The following is a 26,907-nucleotide window of genomic DNA, read 5'->3' as shown; positions in this document are numbered from 1 at the left end:
TTTTTATTTGTATTCATTGTTTTCTACTGCTATTATTTTTAATATATATAGTTACCAATTTATTTTCTTTGTGTTCTTTTAAATTATATTTAAAGTTGAGTTTTTGGTAGCTGAAGAAATACACAATTAAAAAAAAAATTGCCCAGCCATACTGTGAGTACTGTTATATTGTCTGTCTACATGTTGTTGCTGCACCGTTTGTGTTCAATCAGTTGCTTAAATGATTAAAGCACCGCAACATAGATGCTAATTAGCGTTAGCATTAAGCTTGTAAATACACAAGACGTTATTCTCTTTGTTTGATGATTATGTATTAGTTGTGTGGACCAATTTGACCACAAAGGTTTGCTCTACCTGTGCACTCTCCAAGGGGGCTGCACTCTTCACAGGCCACGGGGCAGCGTCGGCAATCCTGGATGTGGACCGTGTGACCCGCGGGACACTGCTCCACGCACCGGTGATTGAGCAGCAGCAGAGGTTCTTCACAGCTCAGGCAGTAGGTGGAGTTCTTCTCGCAGGACACGCAGCCCGACACGCAGCTTCGACACACCTGACCGACGGGATAACCTCTGTGGAGACAATTAGATAACAATGAACAATACAATTTAGTGAACTTTTAAGAGTGATTCACAATCTTAAGTGACAGCGTTTCTGTTGCTAACAGTCATTTTAGAGATCCCTCAATGGTCAGGCATACTTGATGGACCTTGTGTCAAAAACGATGCTAGCTTTCTATTGAACAAACAAGTGTCGACCTCTGGCAAGTGCTGGATGTAGATGATGTCCGCATCGTCTACAAAATGTCGTAAAAATTAGTTACGTGGTTTTCGTATCATGCTTTCAACAAACATATTTAATGCATGGGAATTGTGCATATCAACGTTGTACTTGACGAAACTGTTGAAAAATGTTGGAATGTTCTGAATTAAAAGATGAATGTAATTAAATGTACTTTTAATACAATTTTTATTACATTCAAATAATTGTAATGAATTTTTAGTTATTTATTTATAATTTTTTTATTAATGAAATGTAATTCATTTAATTAAAATTGAATTAGAATTCTTCTCAGGAGCACCCAAAAGTTTGAAAAAAATCGATGGAGTAGCTTTTTTGCATGATTGTTCCAAATTTTAATCGATTTGTCTTTGGACCTTAACACGCTCCATCCAAGAATTAACGAGGATATCAGTGATCCTTCTTCACAAAGTTGCGTACAAATCTTTTTTGTGTGTGTAATCCGTCTAGCAGACAAAAATGATCACATGCAACATTTGAGACTGCCGGCAAATACGTCGGAAAGTGGCTGAGCTCTTAAGGGGTCAAATGGAAAAATTAAATCTTGACCCACACCTTTATCTGCATCGGCAGTTTTTACATTATACCAGTTGTGTTAAAAAAGGCAATATCTAATAAACCCCCCCAAAATACACAAGTGGTTTATACAGTCTTCTATTGTCTGCACATTTCTCCATCTGATGAAATCAATGTATTGTACATCAGTTTCCCCCCCGAGTAATAACTCGAGTGACGTTCCAATGCGTTTTTCCATGTCGGAGGTCGTAATTTTGCGACTGGATTGCAGCAATGACCTCCTTGGCGGAGGTAATAGAGCCAGATTGGGCAGCCTCTCATCCAGTCATCTGGGTGCTAATGGACACTCAAGGACAAGACGCGCTGGCAGTGTGGATTTAATTGCTCATAAATGTCCAGGAAGAAAAGTCAAAATGATGGGCAGCAAATATGTCAGGGATGAGATTTAATTTTTTCTGTTTTTTATTTTTTTATTTTATTTTTTACATTCTGCAGGAATCTTAACGTTGCGGACATGTAATTGAAAATTGACGTGACTTTTTCAACGATGCATAACAATAACTTGTGGGGGTAATTAAAATTTTGAGTATGTTTAATTTCAGGGTTTGTCCGCAAATTGTTGTGTGTCCGGAGTGCTTGCCCACCCACCAAATAATTCTGAAAATATTTCTTTGAGCAAGCCCTTCTTCACTATCAGCCTCCTCTGTTATGTAACAGTGGGGCCAATTTACATAATAACCACCCCCCTCACTGAGGTTCTTCACCCTGACATGATAAACTTAGCTGGGCGAAGATTCAGAGCCACTTTCCTGCAACAGCCAAACTACACTGTCTGAAGCCCAATCATACAGAGGCACAAAACACCTACATTCCCCAAGTGGTGGCCTTCTTTTTATTTTTTTAAAATTATTATTATTTTATTTTTTTATTATAATCGATGCTCACTCTTTTCCCCCACTCTGGGCTCTGTTTTTGCAAACAGTCGCCGCTGTAGTTCTAGTTTTACTGCAGCTGGCGTCATCTCCGTTGAAGCCAACCACGGGCCCACAAGTTCCTTCGTCATCACGTACAAACATATCTGCGCTTGTGATTTCTTGTTAACCTGCTGCTAATATTCTCTGATTGTGGTGATAGTGAGTGTGAACTATGACATATTGCATGAGCTTATAATACCTTAGAATACCCTAAATATAAATTATTAGCTTTAACCTGGAAAACCAGAAATCAAAACATTATTTTACTAAATTGCCTCTTCAAGTGGATTCTTGGGGGTTTTTGACAAAAGCATATATTATGGAGACTCTTGGGAACGGTTTTAAATTGTGAAGAAAACTTATATTTCTCCTATAAAACCCACAAAACCTTTGAGAAAGTAATTTGAGTTCTGACCTGACACACTGCTGGACACATTGGCCGTCCTGCAGGAACAACACCGCTGTGGGGCGGCTCAGGCAGCGGGTGCAGCGCTCAAGGTCCACGCAGTGCAAACAGCCGGCGGGGCACGCCTCGCACTTGCCGCTCAGTCGGTCGCCGAACGAACCCGGCGGACATTTTGACACACACGTTTGCTGAGGGCTCAGAAAGCGTCCTGGAAGAGCACCGCAGCACAAAACTAGATTACAGGTATACCCTACCATTCAAATTCCATTTATTTTTTAAAATCATTTTTAAGCACTGATTTTTTTTTTTTTTAATGTAGGTGACATTAAACATTAACATAACATAACATTAACCTAAAAATGGTGATAAAAAAATAAAGAAATGCACCTGAAGTGCGGGTTTACGTGCATGTAGTGAAGACTCTCCGGAACTAGAACAACCCAGGCTAAAATTAGCTCCTCCCCACCATGCAAAACTCACTTCAACAATGCTTCTAATTACTGTGCAACTTTCCAGTTCAGACAGGGCTTTAGCGTCATCTTATGGCATCTATTATGGCAGAGATGGGACATTGTGATTTCCTAGGAATGTTGTTGCCGTGTTCATTTGAAAATGTAAACACTTGAAATGGATAGATATTGCATATTGATATGTACAGGTATCCTTTTCTTGCCTTGTTCAATCATTGTTGATAACTATTGTGACAAACCATTAACATGATCGGTTTCTTCACATAAATTACAATAATTAATTATTAATTATTAATTAAAAAAATACAGTAATAAAAAGCAGTGCGAGCAAATTTTTTATTTCAGAAGTGAGTATCAACCTGGTATCCCTTTGCATTAATTAGTATTAACGTAGCACTCAGTATAAAAGAAAGTTGGTGAGCCGTGGTTTAGACATTGTAATGGTAATGATTAAAAAAAAAAAAAGTTTCAAAAGTAACATTTCCAAGTGATTTCCAAACTTTTCAAGGGTCGTGTATATGTAAATACATGAGTGTTTTTATGGAAAACATGAAATTGTCTAGGTGAGTGACCCCAAACCTTTGAATGGTAGTGTATAGTCTTATATATACACACACAAATTAAAACAGCGGTTGCAACGTGTGAGATTCTGACATACCTTTTGTACATTTGGTGCACTGGTTCTTGTTTTTTCCAGAGCAGGACTCGCACGATGGATGGCACTCCATACATTCGCCATCGCCTGCAGTACCAAACACATCCTCAAGCCAACCACAGAAAACGAAATGTTTTGGGTCGTTTAAAGTAGCATTCTGCCTTGGCCCATTCTCCATCGCTCGGTGACGAGAAGTAGGTTTTGCACCAAATTTCCCTTAGCCCAAACCTCAACCATCCACAAAGTTACGTGAAAATCAGTTATATAGGTTTGAGAGCTCCACTCCAAATCTTAAAGGATATCCATTTGAAAATTTTACTCGCACACAAACAGTTGGGTGTCTGAAGAATAGCTTCCCACTCATCGAGTGTGAAATTCAACAACTAATTGAATCCATTGTTATGTGCCAATTTCTGAAAATACAGTTAAATTGGCTGGTGTTTGCAGTCTGGACGCAGAGGGGTGAAGATCTGCTCTTGAGGGAGTCTCAAGTCTTCAGAGGTTTTCAATAAAACCACAAAAATGTATGCGATATTGCTATTATTGTACGTATGTTTTAAAGCCTATGGTTTCTGGGGGAAGACAAGCTAACTATCACATTCATTTTACATGTAGACTAATTACAGTTTTAATAGAAGGAGAAATTCGTTTTAAAAATTTTGTGTACAACTTGATGCCATATTTATTTCATGCTTAGCAGCAAGAACAACTTGTTTGGTGCTAAGCATGTTTTCCTCAAATAAAATACTGAGAAGAACCTCGAAATTTGACAGCTAAATAAACTGTTCCAGCGAGCATTACAGATTACTATAATCTATAATATAATAAGATACTGTCTTGAATAGTAAATTGTTTTTTTTTGGGAACAACATTTGCGCAACATTTGAGCTAACTTTGATGCTAACTATGAAGCTAACGTAGAGCTGGTGTCATTTCACCAAATTTAATAACACATACGTAACATTAAAGGTACTTTATGGTATACAATCATATAATCAATACCCAAAAGTGAATGTCATTGCACTTTTGGCTATTGTTACTAGGCTAGCGAACTAGCTAGAATCTTCTTCTTCTTCTTTGCCTTTCGGCTTGTCCCGTTAGGGGTCGCCACAGCGCGTCATCCTTTTCCATGAGAGCCTATCTCCTGCATCCTCCTCTCGAACACCAACTGCCATCATGTCTTCCCTCACGACATCCATCAACCTTCTCTTTGGTCTTCCTCTAGCTCTCTTGCCTGGCAGCTCCATCCTCATCATCCTTCTACCAATATATTCACTATTTCTCCTCTGGACCTGTCCAAACCATTGAAGTCTGCTCTCTCTAACGTTGTCTCCAAAACATCGAACCTTGGCTGTCCCTCTGATGAGCTCATTTCCGAAATAAACAAAAACTAGCTAGAATGATTAGTTTTAAGATTTATTTTCATGTCACGTTTTTTTTTTTTTTTTCTCCATTTAAAATGTTCTTATTAGCCTGTCAGAGGTATTTAAGTTCGTATAAATCGATGACTTGTCTCTGAATAAATACAAGATGTTGCTTTAAAAGTCTTAAAGTCTTGGAAGGAGAGCTAAATGTTCCACAAATACAGTCATCACAACGTCTTTCCTGGCAGAGGTTCAGTAGCACTGATTGAGTACTTAAACTGAAATCCAGGATTGATTTTGGAAAACAAGCTGTTGAATTGTTATTCTCACCGCTGCGAAAGGTCAGAACGGGACAGACGTCGCCTTCAGTCACGCACTGTCCGTTTTCCAGCATTTTGCCATCACCGCACGACACGCAGTCATCGTCCCCAGGGCCTCTGCACGTCGTGCATTCGCCGTGGCACTCCTCGCAGTCGTTGGTGTCCTCGTCACCGTAAAATCCCTCAGGGCACACGGACACACATTTTCCCTCTGAGAACATAAAAAAACAAAAATGTTTTGCTGTAATATTCCATGCCAGGCCACTAGTTGGCGATTGACTTTACATTTACATTAGCTTTGTTTAAGAAATGTATTAAATTGTCTTCAGCGGTTACAAAGCACTAGGGTAATTGAAGAAAAGTATTAAATTGTCATCAGTGTTTACAAAAACGTATGTTGGTTTGTCGGAGAAATTTGTTAAAGAAGTAGTTTAACAAGTATGCTACATTGTCTTTGATGTAACAGCTTTGTTAAAGAAGTTAAAGTTTGTTAAATAAGTCACATAAGTTGACATTTCTAAGAGGATACAAAACAAATTGAAGAAAATCTTCCATTCCATTTTTTCCCCTTACATGGACCACCAAAATTGACTAAATGTGCAGCAATATGCATGCCAGGGCACTAGTTCACGATGTCATTTAATGCGAACATCAGGTTTGTTAATTAAGTTAATTAAATTTTTGTCAATGTTTACAAAAGCAACTATATTTGGTTTTTAATGAAGTTTGTTAACCACAAAGTCTAACAAGTCAGTCTCTAAAGAAAGAAAACAAAACAGGAAGTTCTTTATTTTTTGACATTTACGTGCCAGGCCACTAGTTGGCGATGTCAACAAAGAAACACAACATGAACCAATAGCTATACAAAACATGACGTCATCATCCTTGTCATCGCATGTGTGTGTTAAAATTCATTTTTCAAATTATTTTCTCCGATTAGTTGTAAGACAAAGAAACACCTCCCTGAAATAGATGCCTCCCTTTTCCATCTATTTATCCTTTTTCTATAGCGCTTGTCCTCTCGGGTGAGCTAGAGCAAAGTCCAGCTGACATTGGGCGAGAGGTGGGTTATTGCTTGGACTGGTCGCCAGCCGTTCATAAGGCGCGTATAGACAAACATCCGTACACACCTGGGGAATATTTAAGAGTCTTCACTGAACATAACATGCATGTTTTCCAAATATATGAGGAAGCAAGAGTACCTGGAGAAAACTCAGGACCAAAATCCACCAAGGAAGGCCGGAGTTGAAATTGAAACCCAGAACCCCAAAACTGTTAGGCAGCTAAACCATAGTTCACCGTGCTACCATCATACCGTAGAATGTAATGGAAGAAAATACAGTATGTTTCAAGACAAGCCCTGTTGGTACAGTAGTGTGCTTGTTCCACTGGAAAAACCTCCAGCTGCAAGAGATTCGACCTCAGAAATGTGAGGCAAATGTGCTAATCATTAGTCTACCACGCTCTTCCCATCCAAAAAAAAATAAAAAAAAATTATTGTGTAAATATCGTGTAATTATTGTGTAGTTATCTCAGTTCAGCCATTGTCCACACACTAACGTTGAAGAGTTGGCTGCTGAGCTCGCTGGTTTGCCAACTAAGATAGGAGCACACAAATAGTCTCACAGCGGTATTAAAAGTGTAGAGACTTGCTGTAAATGGGTTCCCTGTACCAAAACAACCCAAAAATATCACTTAAATGCTTCTGTGTGCCAGATTGGTAGGAGTGCTACCTGACAGGAAGAGGTCCGTTTCGCACCAGTAGCACTCGTGCTGGTCGCAGCTGACGCAGTTGCTGTCGCACGGGACGCAGGTCATTTCTACGTCCACGTTGTAGGTCTTGGCGGGGCAGTTTTTGTAGCAGCCATCCTGGAAGCTAAGAACAAACGGCAGCGGTCGATGAGCTCCCGTTTCCTCAAGCCTAAATCCATTTCACTCTTTGAGGCCAAAATGTGCGTCGGACGGTAGCGTATCGGTAAAGTGAGAGGCTGAGCGAGTAGAGGAGAGGAAGGCGAGCTCACACAAGGCACACCGGCCTTACTTGTAAAAGCCTTCTTTACAGGACAGGCAATGCCTGGGGTTATCTGTTGAAAGCAGCAAAAATCCTCCTTTTAAAATGAGAAGACACTCTCAGGAAAAGAAATAATAAAGTACAGCAGACCTTTAGGATTCGATTTGTTTGGATCAGAAAATATCACAAGGAAAACAATATGGTTGTTACTTGAATTTTACCACTTGAGAAGATATCTGCGCCTTTTCGGACCTTCCAGATTTACATTTGTTTTCCGAAAACATATGTTATATTTGCTTAAAATGTTTCTTAAGCACAGTACACACATACCAATTATCGGGCCGATTTTAAGCTTTTTCCCTCTTTCTATCAAAGTCAGCAAAGGCCAGATTGTCGAATGTTATTATGAATATTATCTTAAAACACAATTTTGTGGTGTGGTGTGTTTCTCCCTCCCTAATCTGCTCGGAAAACGGTCAGGGGGTCGACAACCATAAATGCTCAACTTCTTCAATATTTACGATGGCAAATCATCACGTGTGTGGTAAAATTCAGCTGGGCCAAAAAGTCGCTATTTTATAGAATCTTAATATTAACACAAAGGTTAACATACAGGAATAACATTTTAATTTGGGGAGAAATTCTTAGTATTTTTCAGAAAATAATGTTATATTTTTACAGTCACAAAGTTGTACATTTAGTGTATGAGAACATCATATTAACAAGATTTGTTTCAAATTAATTTAACACAATTTTGATCGTATGGAAAAGTTATGTTGATGAGCATAAAATTGACCTATTAAGAAAGTAAAGTTTTATTTTTAGAGGTATGAAGTTGCAAATGTTTTTTAAAAAGTTTGTATTTACGGGGAAAACAATCAAAATTTTTATGAGAATAAAATCTCGCAAAAAATATTGTTGAATTGATAATTAAAAGTCCTATTTTGTAAGATAATAAAATCTTCACATTAACATGAAATGGTGATTCATTTAAAAAACGGTGCTTTTTATGAGAAAAAAGTCTGGAAAAAACTAATTTTACAAAAACAACTTCTTAATGTTAAATACGTACATTTATGTGGCTAAAGTTCTAATTTCATGTTTAAAAAAACAAGTATGAAGTTTGTTTAAATCCTCTTGAATGTTTTCAAAAGCACATACGTTGTGTAATGTAACTTGTGTAAAAAGATATCCTTTTTTTTTTTAACACAACGCTGTACTTTTGTCAAAAGTGCTGCACGAATTCTATTTATTATTATCATTGTTGACTGTGTGGAAAGCAGCCTGCAATAGGGGAAGTAGAGCGTGTGGGCTTACACAAGACACACTGCCTGCAGCCCTCCTCACAGGCCATGCAGTCGCTGTAATCTGGATCTTCAACTTCCCCTGAAAGAACAGGAGGAAATCCACTTTTTGCGAGAAGTGGAGAATGCGAGTGGCGCTCACGCGAGTTGGCTTGCCTTCGCCGCACTCCAGTTTGACACAGGCGCCGTCGGACACGTAGTGGGACGAGTTGCACCTCAGGCAGTGGGAGGCGCTCGTGCAGAGCGTGCAGCGCTGCGAGCAGGCCTCGCAGCTCCTCTCGTCGGCGTGGTAGAAGGCCTCGGGGCAGGCGTCCACGCAGCTGCCTTTGTGGAGGTAACGCTCCATTCCGAACTTATCTGCGGTGTTTACAAACGCTCGGTTTAATCTTCATCACCCTCATTCAGTGTGGACGATTTACTCAGAAAATGTTCATGCACGTGTGGCAAAGACAACTCCAAAACCTCCACTACTAAACATGCACATTTTGTCTCTCAGTCAAGATGTATCACTTCAATATACTTCATTGGACCAATTACTGTGCTACCTTCCTATCGAGATGGCATCCACTTGGCCTTTTTCAAAAAGAACACAAAAACGGTGACTAGGTAATTTTTACAGCAAATAGCTAAAGAAAATGTGACGCGGTGGATTCGTAAATGGTGAGCTGCGAATATGCGGGGGATTATTTTTTTCCGTGTAATATTCAAGAGGCGAGTGAATGAACATTCAATCTAACCACATTCAGAACGATCAATTCATCAGCTAATGGCTGATTATGCCTGTTCTGAGTAACAAAAAGCCAGACGCACACTAATGAATCCTGACAGAGATAACAAATGGTGACAAGACTTGGATGGTCCTCACCGGTGACACAGCTAGTACAGTTGGCAGGCCCCGCCTCCACACAGGTTGCACAGGTGTGGTCACACAGGTGGCACTGCCCACCCGACTGGTACTTGCCTCGGGAGCACTCCGCCAGGCAGCGACCCTCGTCCAGAGCGCTGCAATGACAACCGACCCCCCCACAAAAAAACATTTTCAACACATTCTAATTATGTTAATTTTAAATATGCCAGTCAGTTGCAAACTTCATACAGTGTTGAACTTGTTGTGCAATTTCCCATTCAAGTCGCAAGATGCTGTAACCTTTAAGAACGGAATTTGGAAAGAAACTTACAATGGGTTTTCTTTGCACCGTCATCACTTTCAAGTGCTCTTCAGCATTTTGGCGTATTGATCACAATTGTAGAGTATTAGGTCAGGGCAAACATGTGACTCAGCATTATATTGAGTGTGTCCGACTTACTGTGAAGCGTCGCAGTTGATGCAGTCTAGATGCTGCGGTCCCGTGCACTTCAAGCATGTCGGGTGACACGGGTGGCACATCCCGTCATTGGCCTGGTATTCCCCTGTCGTAGAAGACGTATAGTATATGGGTGTTCGTCTGTGCCAAAATGTGATTTACTTGAAATATAATTTCAAATAATTATATTATACCTATTTAACATAATGTATTTCATACCTGTATACCTCTTTACTTATTAATCACATCACAGTGTTGTTTATTTCAACAAAAAAAAAAGATTATTTAAGGGATTATTTATTTAATTATTTTCATTTACTGACATTTTAAATTATTTAATAGCTGTTTTTGAAGTGCCACTTTTTTCATGATGAAATTGAAAATGGACATTCAAAACGTGTAAAACACGGAGTGTTTAAAGAGTGAACGCAAACTGCAAAATGTGGGTGCGTCGCTTCCTGTTGTGTTTATTCAGACTAGAGGACGTGAGCCACTAAAAGCAGGCAGACGCTGACCATCTGCGCACGCCGTGTGGAGAACACACTCGCCCTCCTGCAGGCTGTGGCCGCTGGAACAGCTGCTGCAGTTGGCCCGGCCCGGCCCGACACAGGTGAGACAGCTGGCGTCGCACCTGTAGAAATAGAACAGCGCATAGCAGCAACACGCACACAGAAGGAGGCCTGCCATCAGCTGATAAACAAGCCACCCACACCTGAACAATCACCAGTGCGCTCACCTCCTACACACCCAGCGCCCGTCTGCCATTTCCGGGTTTGTGGCGAAGAAGCCGCTGCTGCAGGAGTGAACGCACCTCCATTCCTCCATCAGGTAGCCCTCCGCGCACTGCGTACACGCCTCTACGCCGGCGCCTGATGAACCAAAAAATAGCAAGATAAGAACACGTCTTTCCAACGCTGACCACCTTTAACACTGTGCTTCACACACTGGGGTTCTACGAGCCGCAACCTAAGGGTCTGTAAAATAATTTGAAATAAATTATGTCGTATCATCTAACCCTTGGGTGAAATTTGACCTGTTTTCAGAATCAGAATCAGAATCATCATCTTAATTTTGCCAAGCACGTCCAAACAACACAAAAGGAATTTTTCGCCGGTAGTTGGAACCTCTCTAGTACAACAACAGACAGTCAAATGACAGAAAACACTTTTGAGACATAAAGACATTGAGAAAAACAGTCACTGAGCAATAAAGGGTTGCTATTTATCTGGTAATGCCGGTACAATTTTTTAAAAAATTCTTTATTATTTTTTTTCTGGACAGTTGTGCAAAAAGATACACAGTCCTCTAGCACTTAGAGCAGTTTGAATGACTAACATAGCAATAGTCCGGTGCAATGACCATTGTGCAAAGGGCGCTGAGACTTCAAGGAGTGTATGCAGTTTAAAGTGACTAGTAGCGCGATAATCTAGGACAATGTTGATTGTGCAAAAGTTGCAGATGCTCCTCTGGCATGAGTGACTAGTATTGGTCAACAACAGATATGCAAATAGTGCAGCGTGGCGAGACTACTACAGTGAGTGCACGAGTAATGTATAATTCGCCCGACAGAAATGTGACAACAAACTCAAGACAAAAAAAATTGGCTGCATGTTGCAATGGAATTGTAGGTTAGCTGTTTTGACATTTGACAGCAATAAAAACAATCTAAACGTTATTCTTTCACTGAGGACTTCCTAAAGTGACAATACACAAAAATGTCTATCTTTTGTACTGGTGCTACACAGATTGCGTATACTGAGACTGTTCCGTCTCAAATTTGACCCATGTCACACTAGTGTGTCAAATCAATGAAAATGGTGATAATGGTGGTAATCTTGAAACTGTACATGCTATAAAAAATTATATTATGGGACAGTAACAGTGTTCAAGAGGGAGCTTGAAACTCTCTCGAGAACTGTCTGTGTTTCCAGCACATTTATACAGCTTCCTGCTGAAACATGCCCCTGTTGCTCTTTGAAGGGTCCCGGGGGGTCTCCAAACAGTAAAATAATGTACAGTAGTGCGTTGATTTAGGAGTTTTATTTGTTCCATGACCACACGTGTAACTTAAAACATCCATCCATCCATTTTCTGAGCCGCTTCTCCTCACTCGGGTCGCGGCCGTGCTGGAGCCTATCCCAGCTGTCATCGGGCAGGAGGCGGGGTACACCCTGAACTGGTTGCCAGCCAATCGCAGGGCACATAGAAACAAACAACCATTCGCACTCACAGTCATGGCTACGGGCAATTTAGAGTCTCCAATTAATGCAAGTTTTTGGGATGTGGGAGGAAACCGGAGTGCCCGGAGAAAACCCACGTAGGCGCGGGGAGAACATGCAAACTCCACACAGGCAGGGCCGGGGATTGAACCCCGCACCTCAGAACTGTGAGGCTGACGCTCCAACCAGTCGCCCACCGTGCCGCAACTTAAAACATTTGTATCTCAAATCATCTTTCCCCATTGAAATGAATTGAAATCTCTTCAATCCGTTACAGTATCCCAAAATACATAAAAACAAATAAATAATAAAAATAGTGCTCTACAGTATTGTACTTTATAAAAACACACAGTAATAATTGAAAATAAAGAATTAAACAGTTTGTTTATAATTCAGTGGGCATTGTGCTGCTAATTTTGTTGTGTGAACCTTGGCCACCAGGGTGCAGTATAATACATACAGGCATAATACACGTAGCTAGAAGACTATCTCAACTAGGCTGCAGTAATATTAGTCATTTTTTGTTCTGTGAGCATTGTTGTATGCTCTGTCTACATGTGTTGCTAGTGTTCATATATGACTTGTTTACTACTATTACGGCATCCTCGATGCTGGTTTCATTTGCCCCTCTATGGCCTTTTGCACTGTGTCTTAGCATTAGGTTTGGTAAATACACAACGTGTAAATCTTTGTTTTCTGTTTACTTTTAAAGTAAACTTCAACTGGGAGTGGCAGGAAACAACTTGAAACAATTGAACTATTCACAATCGGCCAAACTGTTGCTTGTTACGATGTTGACGGGAAACAATCCAGAGAACAGTTTGTGTTTCCAGCACATTTGTACAGGTTCCTGCAGAAGCATAACACCTGTTACATAAAATTTGAAAAACCCGTTTTAACATCTCACCTGCACAGGCGGTGCACACCCGGTGGCAAGCTTTGCAAAGGCCCTCAGCCTCGTCGAGGTACATTCCTGACGCGCAACGTCGCTGGCACCGGTTCCCACGCAGTCTGGATTGAGGGCGGAAAGAGAGACGAGAGACGGTATGCAGCGGCGTGACTCCCACAGCCAATCACGCAAAGGCGTCAGGGTGACTTACTCGTCGAGAGCCCCGCGAACGCCGCTCGGCAAACACGCCGAACACGAGGTCAGCTGAGCTAAGCACACATTAAAGATCTCGTCTGCAAACTTCTAATGAGGATTTGTCAGAGGATGCGTATTTTTTATGGAACATTGGGGACAGTGTTCAAGGGGGAGATTGAAGCAGTCTGAGAACTGTCCGTATTTCCACCACATTTGCACAGGTTCCCACAGAAACATGCACGTTGGTGCCATTTAAATAAAAGTTAATGAATTAAATTATATTGTTGTTGAATTACATCATGAATCATGAATCAATACTTTCATTGTTTTTTAATTGACTTCATATTAATATTTTCTGCACAAAACTCCATGATTAGGTAATGTATAACTTAAATCATTATAACAAAGTACTGCTATTTATAAAGACAGATTTTTGCAATTGATAAATATCAACGTAGTGAGTTTTGCATTCAAGGGGTACAATTACACAAGTTAGGGATTGGCACTGTTTTACTCCTCAAGGAACATTCAATTGTTGGGGAAGGTTGGATTTTTTAGCAAAACCTTTATACCTGCTACTGTATAGTTTTATCACTTTTATGTAAATTGTTTGTGTTCCAAAGAAAAATCACCTGATTGTGTATGATTTCTTTCGTCCTTCCGTGTGAGTGTGCCGGTGCAAAATGGAAATAGCAACGATAAGCCAGACATAAAAGTAGCGCGACTCTTTCCCATTGTTACGACGCTGCAGAGGGCATACGGACGAGTGCGTATTGTTTACTAGGCACTTGTCGGGGGCCTCATCAGATGCTTGGCTCACCTCGCGTCTGCTTTGCATTCCGTGCAGACGCTGGAGGACGTGCACCTCGAGCACTTCTCGCTGCATTTCCTGCACATATTTCCATCTGCAGTGGGGGAAAAAAATCAAACATTACACCCCTGTTATCTAGACGTCTTACTCGCTTGCACTCTTTCTTTTTCTTTTTCTCTTTCTCTCTCTCTCACTCTCTCTCAGCACATCCACCTCACAGTTCTGAGGTTGGGGGTTTGAATCCGGGCTTTGGCCTTCCTGTGTGGTCTTTGTGTTCTCCTCGTCCTTGCGTGGGCCTTTTCCTGGACACTCCGGCTTCTTCCCACATTCCAAAAACATGCATGGTAGGCTCAGTGAAGACTATAAATTGTCTCTGAGTGTGAATAGTTGCTTGTCTACAGCAAGTCGAGATCCACTTTTACAAAAGTGAACAACAATAAAGAAAAATACCTTTGAAAACATGTATGGTATATCATATTTTATAAAATTTAAACATAACTACACGTGCTGACATGTGACTTTGAGAGAACCTTATCAACTGAGGAGGAACATGACAATTGCATGTCCAAAAATTAATATCTTGCCATTGATGGTCTTTTCATTTTAGGAAATTGCAAAGTCAACTGTTTGTCTCCTTTTTAAGAAATGAAAGATACAGACCAAAGCAAACCTTACAGCTTTAACAGTCTGATTACTATGTTATCAAAACACCAATGGCATTTTTTTTTTTTAATGTACGAGCCTGTTTAAACACCACCTGAAGTTGTGTTTACACCCCAAGTGTTTCTGATGCAAGTCTGACCGGGGATCAGAATCAGAATCAGAATCATCTTTATTTGCCAAGTATGTCCAAAAAACACACAAGGAATTTGTCTCCGGTAGTTGGAGCCGCTCTAGTATGACAAAAGACAGTCAATTGACAGAAAACACTTTTGAGACATAAAGACATTGAGAAAAACAGTCACTGAGTAATAAAGGGTTGCTAGTTATCTGGTAATGCCGGTACAAATTATTTTATTTATTTAATAAATCTTTTTGACAATTGTGCAAAAAAATGTCCTCTAGCACTTAGAGCAGTTCGAATGACTAATCTCGCAATAGTCCGGTGCAATGACCATTGTGCAAATGGCGCCGAGACTTCAAGGAGTTTATGCAGTTTAAAGTGACGAGGAGCGCGATAATCTGGGAATCTGGGATGCACGTGAAATATTTCAGTGCTCCTACAGTGGGGACAGTCCCAAAATATTACAAACTAAAACTAAATATTGCAAATAAATCATTTATAGTTTGTAATTATAATGCAAATACATAAGTTCTTTTTTCTTAATATTATATTAAACATAATTATTAAACTAAGTAAATATTATTAATATATTTTTTTTTGGGTTACATTTTTGTACTATTACGATTTTTAAGTATTGTAGGTTTTTTTTGTTGGTTTAACTAAGCTTAACTAAGTTTTAGTTTTTGCTTTGTCTGATGTAAATATCACGTAAAATAGTTTAAATAACCTCATAAATAAATTAGTTCATCCGAGTGGGACTCAAAGCCATTAGATCAGAATCAGAATCAGAATAGTAGTCATAAAGGAGTTTGTCACATGCCATTCATGAGAGAATTGCAATTTGTCATTCTTGTTAAAAACAAACAAAAAAAAAAAGCTAGAAGCCCAACCGTGGTCCAGGAAGTAGCTCTCCTCGCAGACGGTGGTGCAGGTGTTGGTTCCCTCGGTCAGGTGATATCCGGCTTGACAGGAAGTGCACTGGTCACTGCGACTTCCTGTGCAACTCTCGCAGGTGGCGTAGCAGCGCTTGCAACGGCGCCTATCGCCCCAGAATCCCCGTGGACACCCGGACACGCACATTCTGTTGGGACAGGAACATGACATGGGAGTCTTAAGAGAAGGATGTGGGCTACAGGTAGAAGCCTTCACACTAACCTTGTGTTGTTCTTCAATTTAAGGAAAAAGTGGGCACATGTGACACATTGCCGAGGGCCGGGACCCTCGCAGCCGTCGTCGCTGCACTCTGGGTCGCAGGGTCCTGGAAAGGACAAGATGCCGGAAAGTCACAAGCTAAATCATTTCCATATCGAAAAATGTGAGTAACTTCTCAGCAGAACTGAAAGAGACAATGACTGTATACTGCAGCTCACGCTACATAAAAATAATAAAATAAAGTAAAACTGATTTGTGTTGATGTCTCCTCAGTGTTGAGGGACTCAAATTGCATGACTTGACTTGAGTCAGACTGAAAGGGACCATATTTTGCCAAACCAACTTTTTCTAGTATTTGGGATGTAATATTGTCTCTATGGTGCCTCAGTAAAAATGTGAAATATGAATTAAAATCGTCCACGCATTCCTGACTTCCAGACATTTTTCAGCCGAGAGCCCTGAAATCAGGTATTTCGAATTTCTCGAGCTTATCTACATCACTAGCGAAGATCTCCCCCTTCCCTTTTCACTCCTGAGCCAGCGTGTGCTCTGACAAGTGGGTCTTCTACACAGAGGCAAACAATCAGAGGAAAGGGAGCGGTCTTAGCCAAATATCGACAAAGCGGATACAAAACTGGGTCAAACAGAAGTAGCTGTCAGAGAGGCCTTTTTTGGACACTCGTATGACAAAACCAAGGTGTTATTTGAAATTAAATTGACACTTTTATACTAAGTCCATGTGAGAAAGTCACTCTATGGAGGTCTAAATAGCCAAAATACATTTTAGGACTTGGGAATTGGCTAAAACTCGACTGCGACTGGGTGTTACTGAAGATTATTATTGGATTCATTGAATCTTTGCAACTCAAAAACCCACAAACATTGGTAAGCTATGTTAACTACACAGTATAGCAAACAAAAAGTGGGTCAAACAGTGATTAAGCTGTACTGTATGTCGGAGTACATTAATAGACAAAACAGACTGGTTTTGGAACCACTGAAAAAAATGTGCAAATGCAAGCTTGCTAATGCGAGTACGTTTGAGGTATCATTCGGACAGACTAAAGGCTAGACTGCTCAAATGCGTAGTACAATTTAGGCTCTTCATGGCAACTTTCTCGAAACCAGAACTGATCGGACCCCGTACCTCTATGCATATCTAGGGGCACACAAATTTATTTACGGGGTGCTTCACACCGAGGACTCAGAGCATATGGACTGTAGTCACAGCTGTTATTCTTTCACACTAGCAGGCTTTGGCTGGCCACCATATACAATTTGGTGGTGACCAGAGCTTCTGGACAGTAGTTAGAAAGTTATACATTTAGACCACTAGTCGCGTAAACACACACCAGTGTATTCTTCAGCGAAGTCGGCGTCCTTCAGTATCTCGGCCGACCGCGCCGGCCTGCGCCGAGCGGGATACGGCTGCCGTGGGGTGCCGTAAATCACCAGAGACCACTCTTCCAGTGTCCCTGCGCAACAAACACGAGAACAGAAAGTGATGAGAGGCGCGCCCCGTAGAGGTCCGCCAACCCCACCTTGTGTTTTACTAAGAGAAACAGGTTCACCCGCTTGAGAGTTTTCCCTCCCTTCAGAGGGAGAATCACGGATGTTCAAGGTCCATTCCCCATCCGCCCGCTCCCCCCAGCAGTGAGTTGTCATGAATTCCCACTGGTGAAAACCCTCAGTGGAGTTGTCATGAGGCCTAAATGAAAAATCAACCTCACAGCACAACTGCTATTATGGTTCATACACATATCCTGGCCCACACAGTCGAATATGAGAGCTAGCACAAGAAACATACAGTGGAACCTCCAAGTCCAAAATAATCTGATGCTCTTAGTTGCTGCAGCTAGTTAGTTTCATTACATTACATCCTTACTTCGATAGTTAGATCGTTCACTAGTTTAATTACTTGGTTAGTTTGCTAGTCACTTAGCTAACTACCACCGAGTAACTAGATTAATATGTGAAATTGTTAACTAGATAGTTTAACCAGTTAGTTACTTAGGTAGCTGGTATTTAGGTTAGATTATTCAATTGATTTGTTAGTTATCAAGCTAGTTTATTTTGTTAACTATTTTTATTATCCAGCTATGCAGTTATTTAAAGTTACCACTTTAATTAGTTATCTATGCACAAACTAGCTTGGTAGTTAATTAGGTTGTTTAATTAAAAGGTGATGGTACTTGGTCTTAGGTAGTTGGTTAGCTATTTTATTAAGTGAGTTAGCTAGTTTGATGTGTTAGTTGGCTAACAAGTTATTTGGATAGTTTATGTAGTTAACTAGTTACGTAGGTAACCAGATACTTGGGAAGGTGATAGTTAACTAGTTAGCTTAGCTAGTTGAATTAGCTAGTTAAATTAGTACAACTATTGTGTAGTTATTCAACTAATAATTTATCAAGTTTAACTAGTTACCTCATTTATTACTTTGGTTACAAACTAGGTTGTTAGCTGTCAAGTTTAATTAGTTACGCCCAATCCAGGTATTTAGCTAATTTAATCAGTTATTACAAACTTGCTAGGTAGTTGGTTGGCTAGTTTAGTTATGCCATAGCTAGGTACTTAAAAAGTTGACTTTCCTAGTTAGTTTGTTAATTAGTTGATTAGCAGGTTAGCTTGCTCGTTAGTTGGCTAATTGTAAGTTAATTTGTTAATTAGTTAGCTAGCTAGTTTGACTAGTTAGCTAGGTAGTTACTCACCTCCTTGTTACTTAGGTAACTGGTTAATTGGCTAAATTAAGTTATCAGCTGACTAATTAACTGGCTAACTAGTTTAATTATTTGTCTGTTAGTTCGCCGTTGTTTACCTAGTTAGCTAGTTATCTATTTTAATTAGTAAAGCTAGTTTAATTATTTAGGTAGAAACGAGCTAGACTAACTGGAAGTGAGCTGGTTAGTTACTCAGGTTGCTGGTTAGTTAAGATAACAAGATAATTAAATTAGTAAACCAGCTTAGTTAGTTGTTAACTGGCAAGATAGTTATTTTGTAAGTTAGTTAGTAGTTGACTTTAGAAGCAAACATTTGACTTTAGAGGTTGTACTGTACACTGTACGTATGTACAGTATAACAAAAATATTAGTAAAACCAAAATATTAGAAGTACAGAAAAATATTTTCCACCAAATTGAAAGATTTAGCACAGCTGGGTTTTGTGCTGCAGGATGACGGTAATGTGTGACACAGCATGAGGAAAGAGCCAGAGATGGTACCTTTTATCGAGAAGCTGTGACACGGTACCCGAGGGCGACGTGAGCGCAATGGAAAGGTCGCCACGGCGACAGCAAGCCACTGTGACACGCACGACCACGTGCTCCGCGAAGGCCACGTGCTGCGGCCGTTGGGATGAAGCAGAGCAGCCGGATGTCTCCAACACTGATGTCAGCGACCTTCCCGCATCCAGCATTCTGTCAGGAGGTTCAATTGGGAAGAACGGGAGGAAGAGGGTCAGGGTTAGACACTCAGCAGACACATTATTAGGTACACAATCTCATGATATCCAATACTGCATCAAAATTTCTGCCATCACAATAAACAGACCTAGAGTTCAAATTGAGTAAACAAATGTATGTGTAAATTGAGAAGAGATCATTTAGTTAGCATCATTTTAATTACCTAGCCATTTAGGTGCCTGGTTAGATAGATAGTGACCTAGCTATTTAGATACTTTGTTGAATTGCTAGCTTGTTAGTTATCTAGTTAGTTATTAGATAGTCTAGTTTGCTAAATTCAGTGTTAACTAGCTAGCTTAGTTAGGGAATTCAGTCAGGGGTGTCAAACTCATTTTTGCTGTGGGCCACATCGTAGTTATGGTTTCCCTCGCAGGGCCGTCATGAGCACGAACACACAGTAAATGTACAATTGCCTCATGTTATTACATATTCAAAAAAATCGATGAATAACTACATTTGAAACCAGAAGCCAGTTTAATTTGAAATGGGGATTGGTAACAAAAATGTTTGCAATCAACGTTATATAAAAGGGAAGACGATTTGCAATGTTGTTATTTTAGTCGACGTACTTGATTTGCTTTCGCGGGCCATAAATTGATGTGGCGGGCTGGATGTGGCCCCCGGGCTTTGAGTTTCACACGTGACCTAGATAGTCACTGAATTTGTTGGTTCATTAGTTTAATTAGTGAGTTAGTTAGCACGTTACTTAACAGGTCCACAGTTTAAACTGAGTAAGGAAATTTGTGAGTAAATTGCGACTAAATCATTATTTCAGTATATACAGTGAATAAGAACCGAGCCCTTCCGCGAATTGCGAAAATATGGGAGTGATTCATGCACACCCAAAGAGGTTTGTAATTGCCTGTAGAAGCCACAAGAAGGCAGCAAAGCACTTTTTCTATTAGACAAGGCTATGGCCTGACTGAATGAAGCTCCTTCCCTTAGTTCAACATAGTTGCCTGACACCAAGATGCAACCAGATGGCGCCAAAGCAATATTTTCTTTTGCATCCAACATCAACTTAAGCACAAATCTTTTTTAGAATGCTGAACCACAAACATGGTGTGTTTCATTATATCCTTTCGGACACATTTTTGTTTGTTGGTGTGCTGGGAGATTGTTCGAATGTAATATGTTTTGACTCAGTAAAGGTTGTAAAGCACTATGATGTCATCGTACCTCTTTAACGGAGTGGGCGCCTCTACCGTGCACGCACTCTGCGGGGGGACCCGCCGCCATCGCTTCGCCTGCAGTACCATCCTCTCGGCATCCAGCAAGCCGAAGCCGTACAGGTGGCTCACTGACACACGCGCACGCAGTACACACATGCACACTCATTAGATGCCACATAAAAGGTGCTCTAGTTTCACACTGCACACACTGCTGGGAGTTTGTAGGCGTTTATCTCTGCCTTGCGCACAATCTCATTAGTGCGTATGTTTCATTTTTTTCCCCTGAAAAAACACCCCAAAACATTTAGCAAAACATAATTTCCCATTCTTCATAATTGATATTCTATTTAAAGTGTGAAAGGGATTTTTTCTTTTTATATATATATTTTTTGTCATTGTGTAAGCTATCAAGAATAGTATTTGGAATGCTTATAGGCCAACCAAAGTCATTGAAAGCCCCGGACATTGCAAGTCTGTAACTCCACTGATGGTATATTATTAAAAATGTAATTAAAGTTAAGTAATTAAATGAGTTAGGAACGTGAGCACAGGGTTCATTCAATTAGAGCTGTAGATAATTACTAGTAAGGGGGGCTTGTTGAAGGCCAACGTGCCATCACAGTGACATGACAGAAAACGTTGTATTACGTTACGGTTAAATATAATATTTCTCTTTTTCTTATATGGACATTTTTGGTGTCATATCTAAGCTATGCAAAACTGTGCTGGAGCTCCGTTACTTATTTCATTACTTAGGTACCCTGCTACTCAGTTTGCATGTTGGTTATCAAGTTAGTCAGCTAGTTTAATTATTTAATTTGTCAGTGACCTAGCTAGTTATTTAGTTAGTTAGTCAGCTGGTTAAAAATCTGATTTGGGTTTCAAATTAGTATTTAAAGTCAGGTTTAACGTTTCAAATGAGGTTTCTAAGACAGGGTTAGGGTTTCAAATTGGGGTATTAAGACATCGGGGTTTCCAAGTAAGGTTACAAGCCTGGGTTAGGGTTTCAAGTCAGGGTTAGGACTTCAAATTCCTGTTTCAAGACAAGGCTATGGTCGCAAAGTAGGCCTTGAAGACTGCGTTAGGGTTTCGAATAAGGGATTTCATTACTGGGTTACATTTTTTAAAGGTTTAAAGACAGGAATAGGATTTCAATTCAGGATTAGGATTTCCAGGCTGAGTTAGGGTTTAAAGTTAGGGTTCCAAGATGGGGTCAGGGCTTCAAAGTAGGGTTTTAAGGCAAGCTTAGTGTTCCAGTTTAGAGTTTCAAAATGGGGTTGGGTTTTTAAAGTAGAGAATTCCCCAGTAGAAGCCTTGGAATTTCTGGAGTTGCTGTTCCATTTCAACCATAAGTCCTTGAGAATTTGATAGACCCACCCAATGTTCAACCAATTTCATGTCAATTGGTCGGGGGCTCATTCTCTTTTTAAACCTTTCCAGTGGGGTATTACCTTTGTGTCCGGCACCATTCGTTTGCCAGTCTGACTCCACAAGCTGGCGAGTATCTGACGTCCGAACGATGATGTGCTGGATGTCTCTCCAGGTGAGCAGAGGACTGAGAAAAGGTGGAATAGAAAGTCACCATCCCAATTAATTGACTTTCTAAGTTAGTTAGTTGTATAGTGGTGAGCGTACTTGGCCTCCAGGGTGAGTGCGATGACGCCCGCCGCCGCTGAGGCAGAGAGGGCCGGGCCCCATTTAGCCGCACCGCAGCTCTGATGTGGAGCCAACATGGACTGTGATGCACATGATGTCTATTTTAGCTGTTTGTCATAATAATCTTTGCATCATATGGACGTCAATGGAAAAAATAAAAAATTGTACCATTACATCAGCCTACGTCCTGTTTTGTGAACAGAAAGTTTCCTGCTAGCTAGCATGTGAATGGACAAAAAAAAAATTGCATTCCACATTTTTTTCCACTTCACTTAAGAGTAGTATAGTATAGTATAGTATAGTAAATGTAAATGTAAAATGGTACGGCCCCATTGTCTTACGTCAACCTCCATGAACGCAGAAATAGCCTGCTAGCTAAGCAGATGGACAAAAAAAATACTGGACTCTCCAATTTTTCACACTCTTGTTAACCTATGTTCTGAACTGTCACTGCCCCTGTCTCAAATTCTAAAATGGTACGGTCCTGTCGTCTTACCTCATCCTCTATTATCAGGAAGTCACCTGCTAGCTAACAAACTGACTGTGCCCCGCAATTTTTTTTACTTTTGTTAAGCGTTGACTGGATAGTCGAAGTTACATTTGTTAGAGAAAATGCATGTTGACCCTGCCCCTTAAGGAGAAATGGTACTATCTTGCTTTCCTGGAGGAACCAAAAAGTGGCCTGCAACTATGCTAACAAATAAAAAATAAAAAACACTCCCCTCCACACACACGTTTGTCAATTTATATCTGACTTCCTGTACATTTTTTGCTTTCGACAAATTTCCATACACCCATCCTTGCAAAGTACCTGACCACTAAACCTATTTTCAATCTCCTTTACAGCTTCTACTCACGATCTCATCTGCGGTGGAGGCCGTGGCAAGCGTGGACGAGCACCTCTCCTGGTGGTCCGGCTGGTTCTGGAGGACCCGGCCGCTGCTACTGCCGATGGAGATGGTGTAGATGCTGTTGCTGTAGCCGTCACATGAGCAGTGGTCACCTCTGTGACCGCCGCTTCCCGCCGCCCATACGTAAACAGAGCCCCGCCCGTGTCGGCCCTGTTAATTAGAGTGGCACACCGAGGCCATTCATTATTCGAGATCCTAGTTAACGAGGAGGGAAAAGTCCTTGAAACCTTTTATAAGCCTTCCTCAAAAAGGGCCCTCATTTAATCTCCAGGTCGCACCGTGGGTGTACAGCTAATGGCAGATAAACATACCACATAACTCCATGAGCTGTGTAAATAGCTTGGGAAATTTTGGCTAGTAAGACAACGCAGAAAAATCAATCAAGTGCTGGTTCGTAACAAAAAAAAAAAAAACTTGCAAGTTGGGATCATTGCGTCTGGAAGTGTTTGGAGTTGAGTGAACAAATCAGTCTGAATGTGAGGAAACGCAGTTTATTCTCACAGTTTGGATGCCATTCTTCAAAGCAAGGCGAGTCAGGGGTCCGGGTCCGTCCACAGTGGCGCCGTCATCATCTGGCCCCCAGCTGGCCAAGTAGATGTCAACATGTTGTGGTTTGAAGCTCAGTGCCTGCGCCTCTGCCGTGTCCGTCACTTCTCCATCCGGTACATCCAGCATCCGGACGCCTACAGGTGTAACAGCCATGAGGGTCAGATTTGGAACGCTTCTAAATCTTCTTGTTGAACTCACCTCCAATCCTTGTGTGGAAAGCCACTCCCATGGTGCATGTGGAGTGGTTTGCAGCAATGGCGGCGGCCACCATTCCTGCACACTGAGTCCCATGACTGCAGGGAAAAGGAGGAGAACATCAGAACATGAGCTGGGATGCATATTGTATGAGGGGGACTATTTCCGTTACATCAAACCAGTGAGAAGACAGAAGTCGAAACGGAGATGGGAATTTGCATATTCAGTTATGCATGCAATTACAGGAGAATGGGGAAATAAATTGGAGCATGAATTAAAGGAAGGGTCAGGGTTGTGGAGGAAAGCTGAGTAGGAAGAAGTTCTCACTAGTTGGCAGCCATCACGGAATAACTCGGCGAAGGATGTCGTTCTTGTCCGTTCACATCAAAACTGGCGAGAGCGTCCTGAGCGAAATTGGATTATGAGGAGCAGCGCATAACAAGATGCCAGCAGCTATCCGTCTCCGTTTCATCAAACCAATCACAAAGAGCATTATTCACCAGTCCGGCCCACGCCTAAGTGGATCAGACGTCTAACGTCCATTCCAATAGTCCTCTCCAAGTATTTTGGCCCAAAAACTATAGCATGGCTGCCATATCTGTCTCTGTTATGCACTCTTATACTAAGAGCTGCGCTAAATTGATCAAGATTAATGTACCCCCCCTTTGCCGCCGAGAGCATCCCATCCCATCTGGGGGGTACTTACGTAATTTCTTTTCAAGTCTGGGTGCTCTCCATCGATGCCATCATCTAAGACGGACACAACCACACCCCTGCCGGTGTAGCCCCTCCCCCAGGCCCCGGCGATGTTCATGGGGGGCCGGCAGCCTTTGGAGTCATCACTGCAGAGCTGCGTAGCAAATAGTAGCACATCCAAATTAGTCGCTGCAGGGTAGGAACAAGTGTTGATTTATTTAAACATTATACATACAGTAATTATTTGCTGTTTTGAATATTATAATCAGTACTTCCATTGAACATTATGAGGAATGTGAGGTTACTTGCCAGCAAAGTATACAAAATAAAGGCTGTTATAAAACTGTTCTTTTAGTTTACATTCCCCTCTGGAGATAAACAAAAATAAAATAGATAGTGAAAAGACAGAATATACTATAGCATCTGCTTAGACAACAAAACGAAGACAAGTGGTGGTCGATAAATAGACCCTTTATTGTGAAAATGAAAAGTTAAACATCACCAACAACTAGTGTTTCACTCTTGCCTTTATCCCGCAAACACACTGCAAGCTCATCTTCGTCGTTCCAGTCGCCCCATTCCCCGACTCACCCATCCAATTACATATCACAGACACTTTCATGATCTAACAGACAGTCGGATCTTATAAAAGTCTTGTAACAATCCATGTAGAAAACTGCAGATTTGCTACGATACATTTTTGCAAAGCATCCCCTCCTCCGGTAATAAAAAAAAAAAAATATATATATATATATATATATATATATATATATATCCTACTATTATATACTGTAGCGAGTAGCCACCCTGCAGTTGTGTTACATAAATTGGTGTTAGAATGTTACAATTTACGACTGTCTGCGAGACCATGAAGTTATGTGAATGTGATTGGATGAGTGAATGTCTGAATGTGATTGGATTACGATTCTGGGGGATGGGGCCAGTGCAAGTGAGCACGGCAAGGAAAATGAGTGCGAAAGTGTGCATAGCGAGTTGACAACTAAAAAATATAAATGACGTCACTGATTAATCGACGGGATGAGATTTACTCAGGTCGAGCACTACTACGATTCACTCACATTGTACCACTGCTTGTACTCCTTGTGTTGCAAGCGGGTGTGATGGAAGTGGTGAAGAGCATCTGCACTGTGGGAGTTCTTTTTGCTGAAGGAGTACAAAGTTCTTTTCACTCTTTTCCGGATCACCTGCTGTTGGAGCCATTCCACCTTAAAAACAAAACACATTTGCATTTGTACGTACGGTATAACAATATTGCCAATAAAATGACTGCATTGTAAAAGAAATGTTTTACTGTTTTGACCCCAGCATCAATCAGCGATAGTGAAAGAACATTTGTTACTATGGTAATTTTTTAAAAAGTAAACATTTGGGATTTTTTTTGTCCATTTTGAGCCACCTTCCAATCTTGGCAGGTGTCAAGACTTCTGTGTTAACGGTTGGACTACAAAGCTTTAACATAAACATTAATAACTTATCGGTTCTTTTCAGGTTCTTTCCAGGTAGGACCTGGACACCTTTGTGGAATCTCGGCACCTGTCTACTGCCCCGTGGTCCTGGTAAGTTTTGACTTTTGAGTGGAGAGTTTGAGGGGTTTTTTTCGGGTTACGAGCTTGTCTTTACTTAGTTGGAAATCTGGGACTGTTTAACTGAACGCAATGCTGATACACTACAGAAAGCTATTCCAAAGGATTTCAAACTGTTTGCGTCCAGGAATCTTATACAAGGGAGATTCTTTTCCCCAGGATCCCCTCATAATCCAAACCCAACAACCTTGTGTACGCCTAAATGCCATAATTATTTATTGCAATTTTTTTGCAGACCCACAAGCTACAGTTTACAGGACCCCAAGGGTCCAGGGAACCCAGTTTGAAAACCATTGACTTATTCTGTTTTATGACTGGCAGCAGGTGGATATTAAGGTTAATTGGCTGGCGACCGGTTCAGGGTGTACCCCGCCTGTGATGCCGAAAATAAGCAGAAAACAAAGGATATTTGAGGAGTCGGCAAATAAACTTGAACTTGAATACTGAACATCTTGTTATGGCCGGATATCTGCCACTAATCAATAATCTATCAGG

The 26,907-nt window shown here is 40.9% G+C and overlaps 1 protein-coding gene across 1 annotated transcript in view; it reads right to left on the bottom strand.

Annotated features, from left to right (window-relative positions):
* Positions 1 to 25,093, bottom strand: part of LOC133465113 (proprotein convertase subtilisin/kexin type 5-like) — a 34,294-nt gene extending 9,201 nt beyond the window's left edge. The window contains exons 1-28 of the mRNA XM_061747561.1: positions 25,081 to 25,093; positions 24,819 to 24,997; positions 24,440 to 24,516; positions 24,116 to 24,210; positions 23,870 to 24,051; positions 23,315 to 23,518; positions 22,437 to 22,537; positions 22,253 to 22,356; positions 20,809 to 20,929; positions 19,390 to 19,584; positions 17,744 to 17,880; positions 17,525 to 17,647; positions 16,176 to 16,278; positions 15,911 to 16,101; positions 14,246 to 14,330; positions 13,249 to 13,352; positions 10,859 to 10,991; positions 10,638 to 10,753; positions 10,126 to 10,228; positions 9,684 to 9,820; positions 8,975 to 9,175; positions 8,832 to 8,900; positions 7,545 to 7,587; positions 7,237 to 7,379; positions 5,514 to 5,714; positions 3,823 to 3,906; positions 2,704 to 2,902; positions 355 to 569 (exon numbers count right to left, since the gene is read on the bottom strand). Coding sequence (XP_061603545.1) covers positions 355 to 569; positions 2,704 to 2,902; positions 3,823 to 3,906; positions 5,514 to 5,714; positions 7,237 to 7,379; positions 7,545 to 7,587; positions 8,832 to 8,900; positions 8,975 to 9,175; positions 9,684 to 9,820; positions 10,126 to 10,228; positions 10,638 to 10,753; positions 10,859 to 10,991; positions 13,249 to 13,352; positions 14,246 to 14,330; positions 15,911 to 16,101; positions 16,176 to 16,278; positions 17,525 to 17,647; positions 17,744 to 17,880; positions 19,390 to 19,584; positions 20,809 to 20,929; positions 22,253 to 22,356; positions 22,437 to 22,537; positions 23,315 to 23,518; positions 23,870 to 24,051; positions 24,116 to 24,210; positions 24,440 to 24,516; positions 24,819 to 24,997; positions 25,081 to 25,093 — 3,658 coding nt within the window. The remainder of the gene's footprint in view (positions 1 to 354; positions 570 to 2,703; positions 2,903 to 3,822; positions 3,907 to 5,513; positions 5,715 to 7,236; positions 7,380 to 7,544; positions 7,588 to 8,831; positions 8,901 to 8,974; positions 9,176 to 9,683; positions 9,821 to 10,125; positions 10,229 to 10,637; positions 10,754 to 10,858; positions 10,992 to 13,248; positions 13,353 to 14,245; positions 14,331 to 15,910; positions 16,102 to 16,175; positions 16,279 to 17,524; positions 17,648 to 17,743; positions 17,881 to 19,389; positions 19,585 to 20,808; positions 20,930 to 22,252; positions 22,357 to 22,436; positions 22,538 to 23,314; positions 23,519 to 23,869; positions 24,052 to 24,115; positions 24,211 to 24,439; positions 24,517 to 24,818; positions 24,998 to 25,080) is intronic.
* Between the last annotated feature and the right edge of the window lie 1,814 nt (positions 25,094 to 26,907).

This window comes from Phyllopteryx taeniolatus, chromosome 15, assembly GCF_024500385.1.
Source record: "Phyllopteryx taeniolatus isolate TA_2022b chromosome 15, UOR_Ptae_1.2, whole genome shotgun sequence".
NCBI classification, from domain to species: Eukaryota; Metazoa; Chordata; class Actinopteri; order Syngnathiformes; family Syngnathidae; genus Phyllopteryx; species Phyllopteryx taeniolatus.
This window is presented reverse-complemented; position numbering and strand designations above follow the sequence as displayed.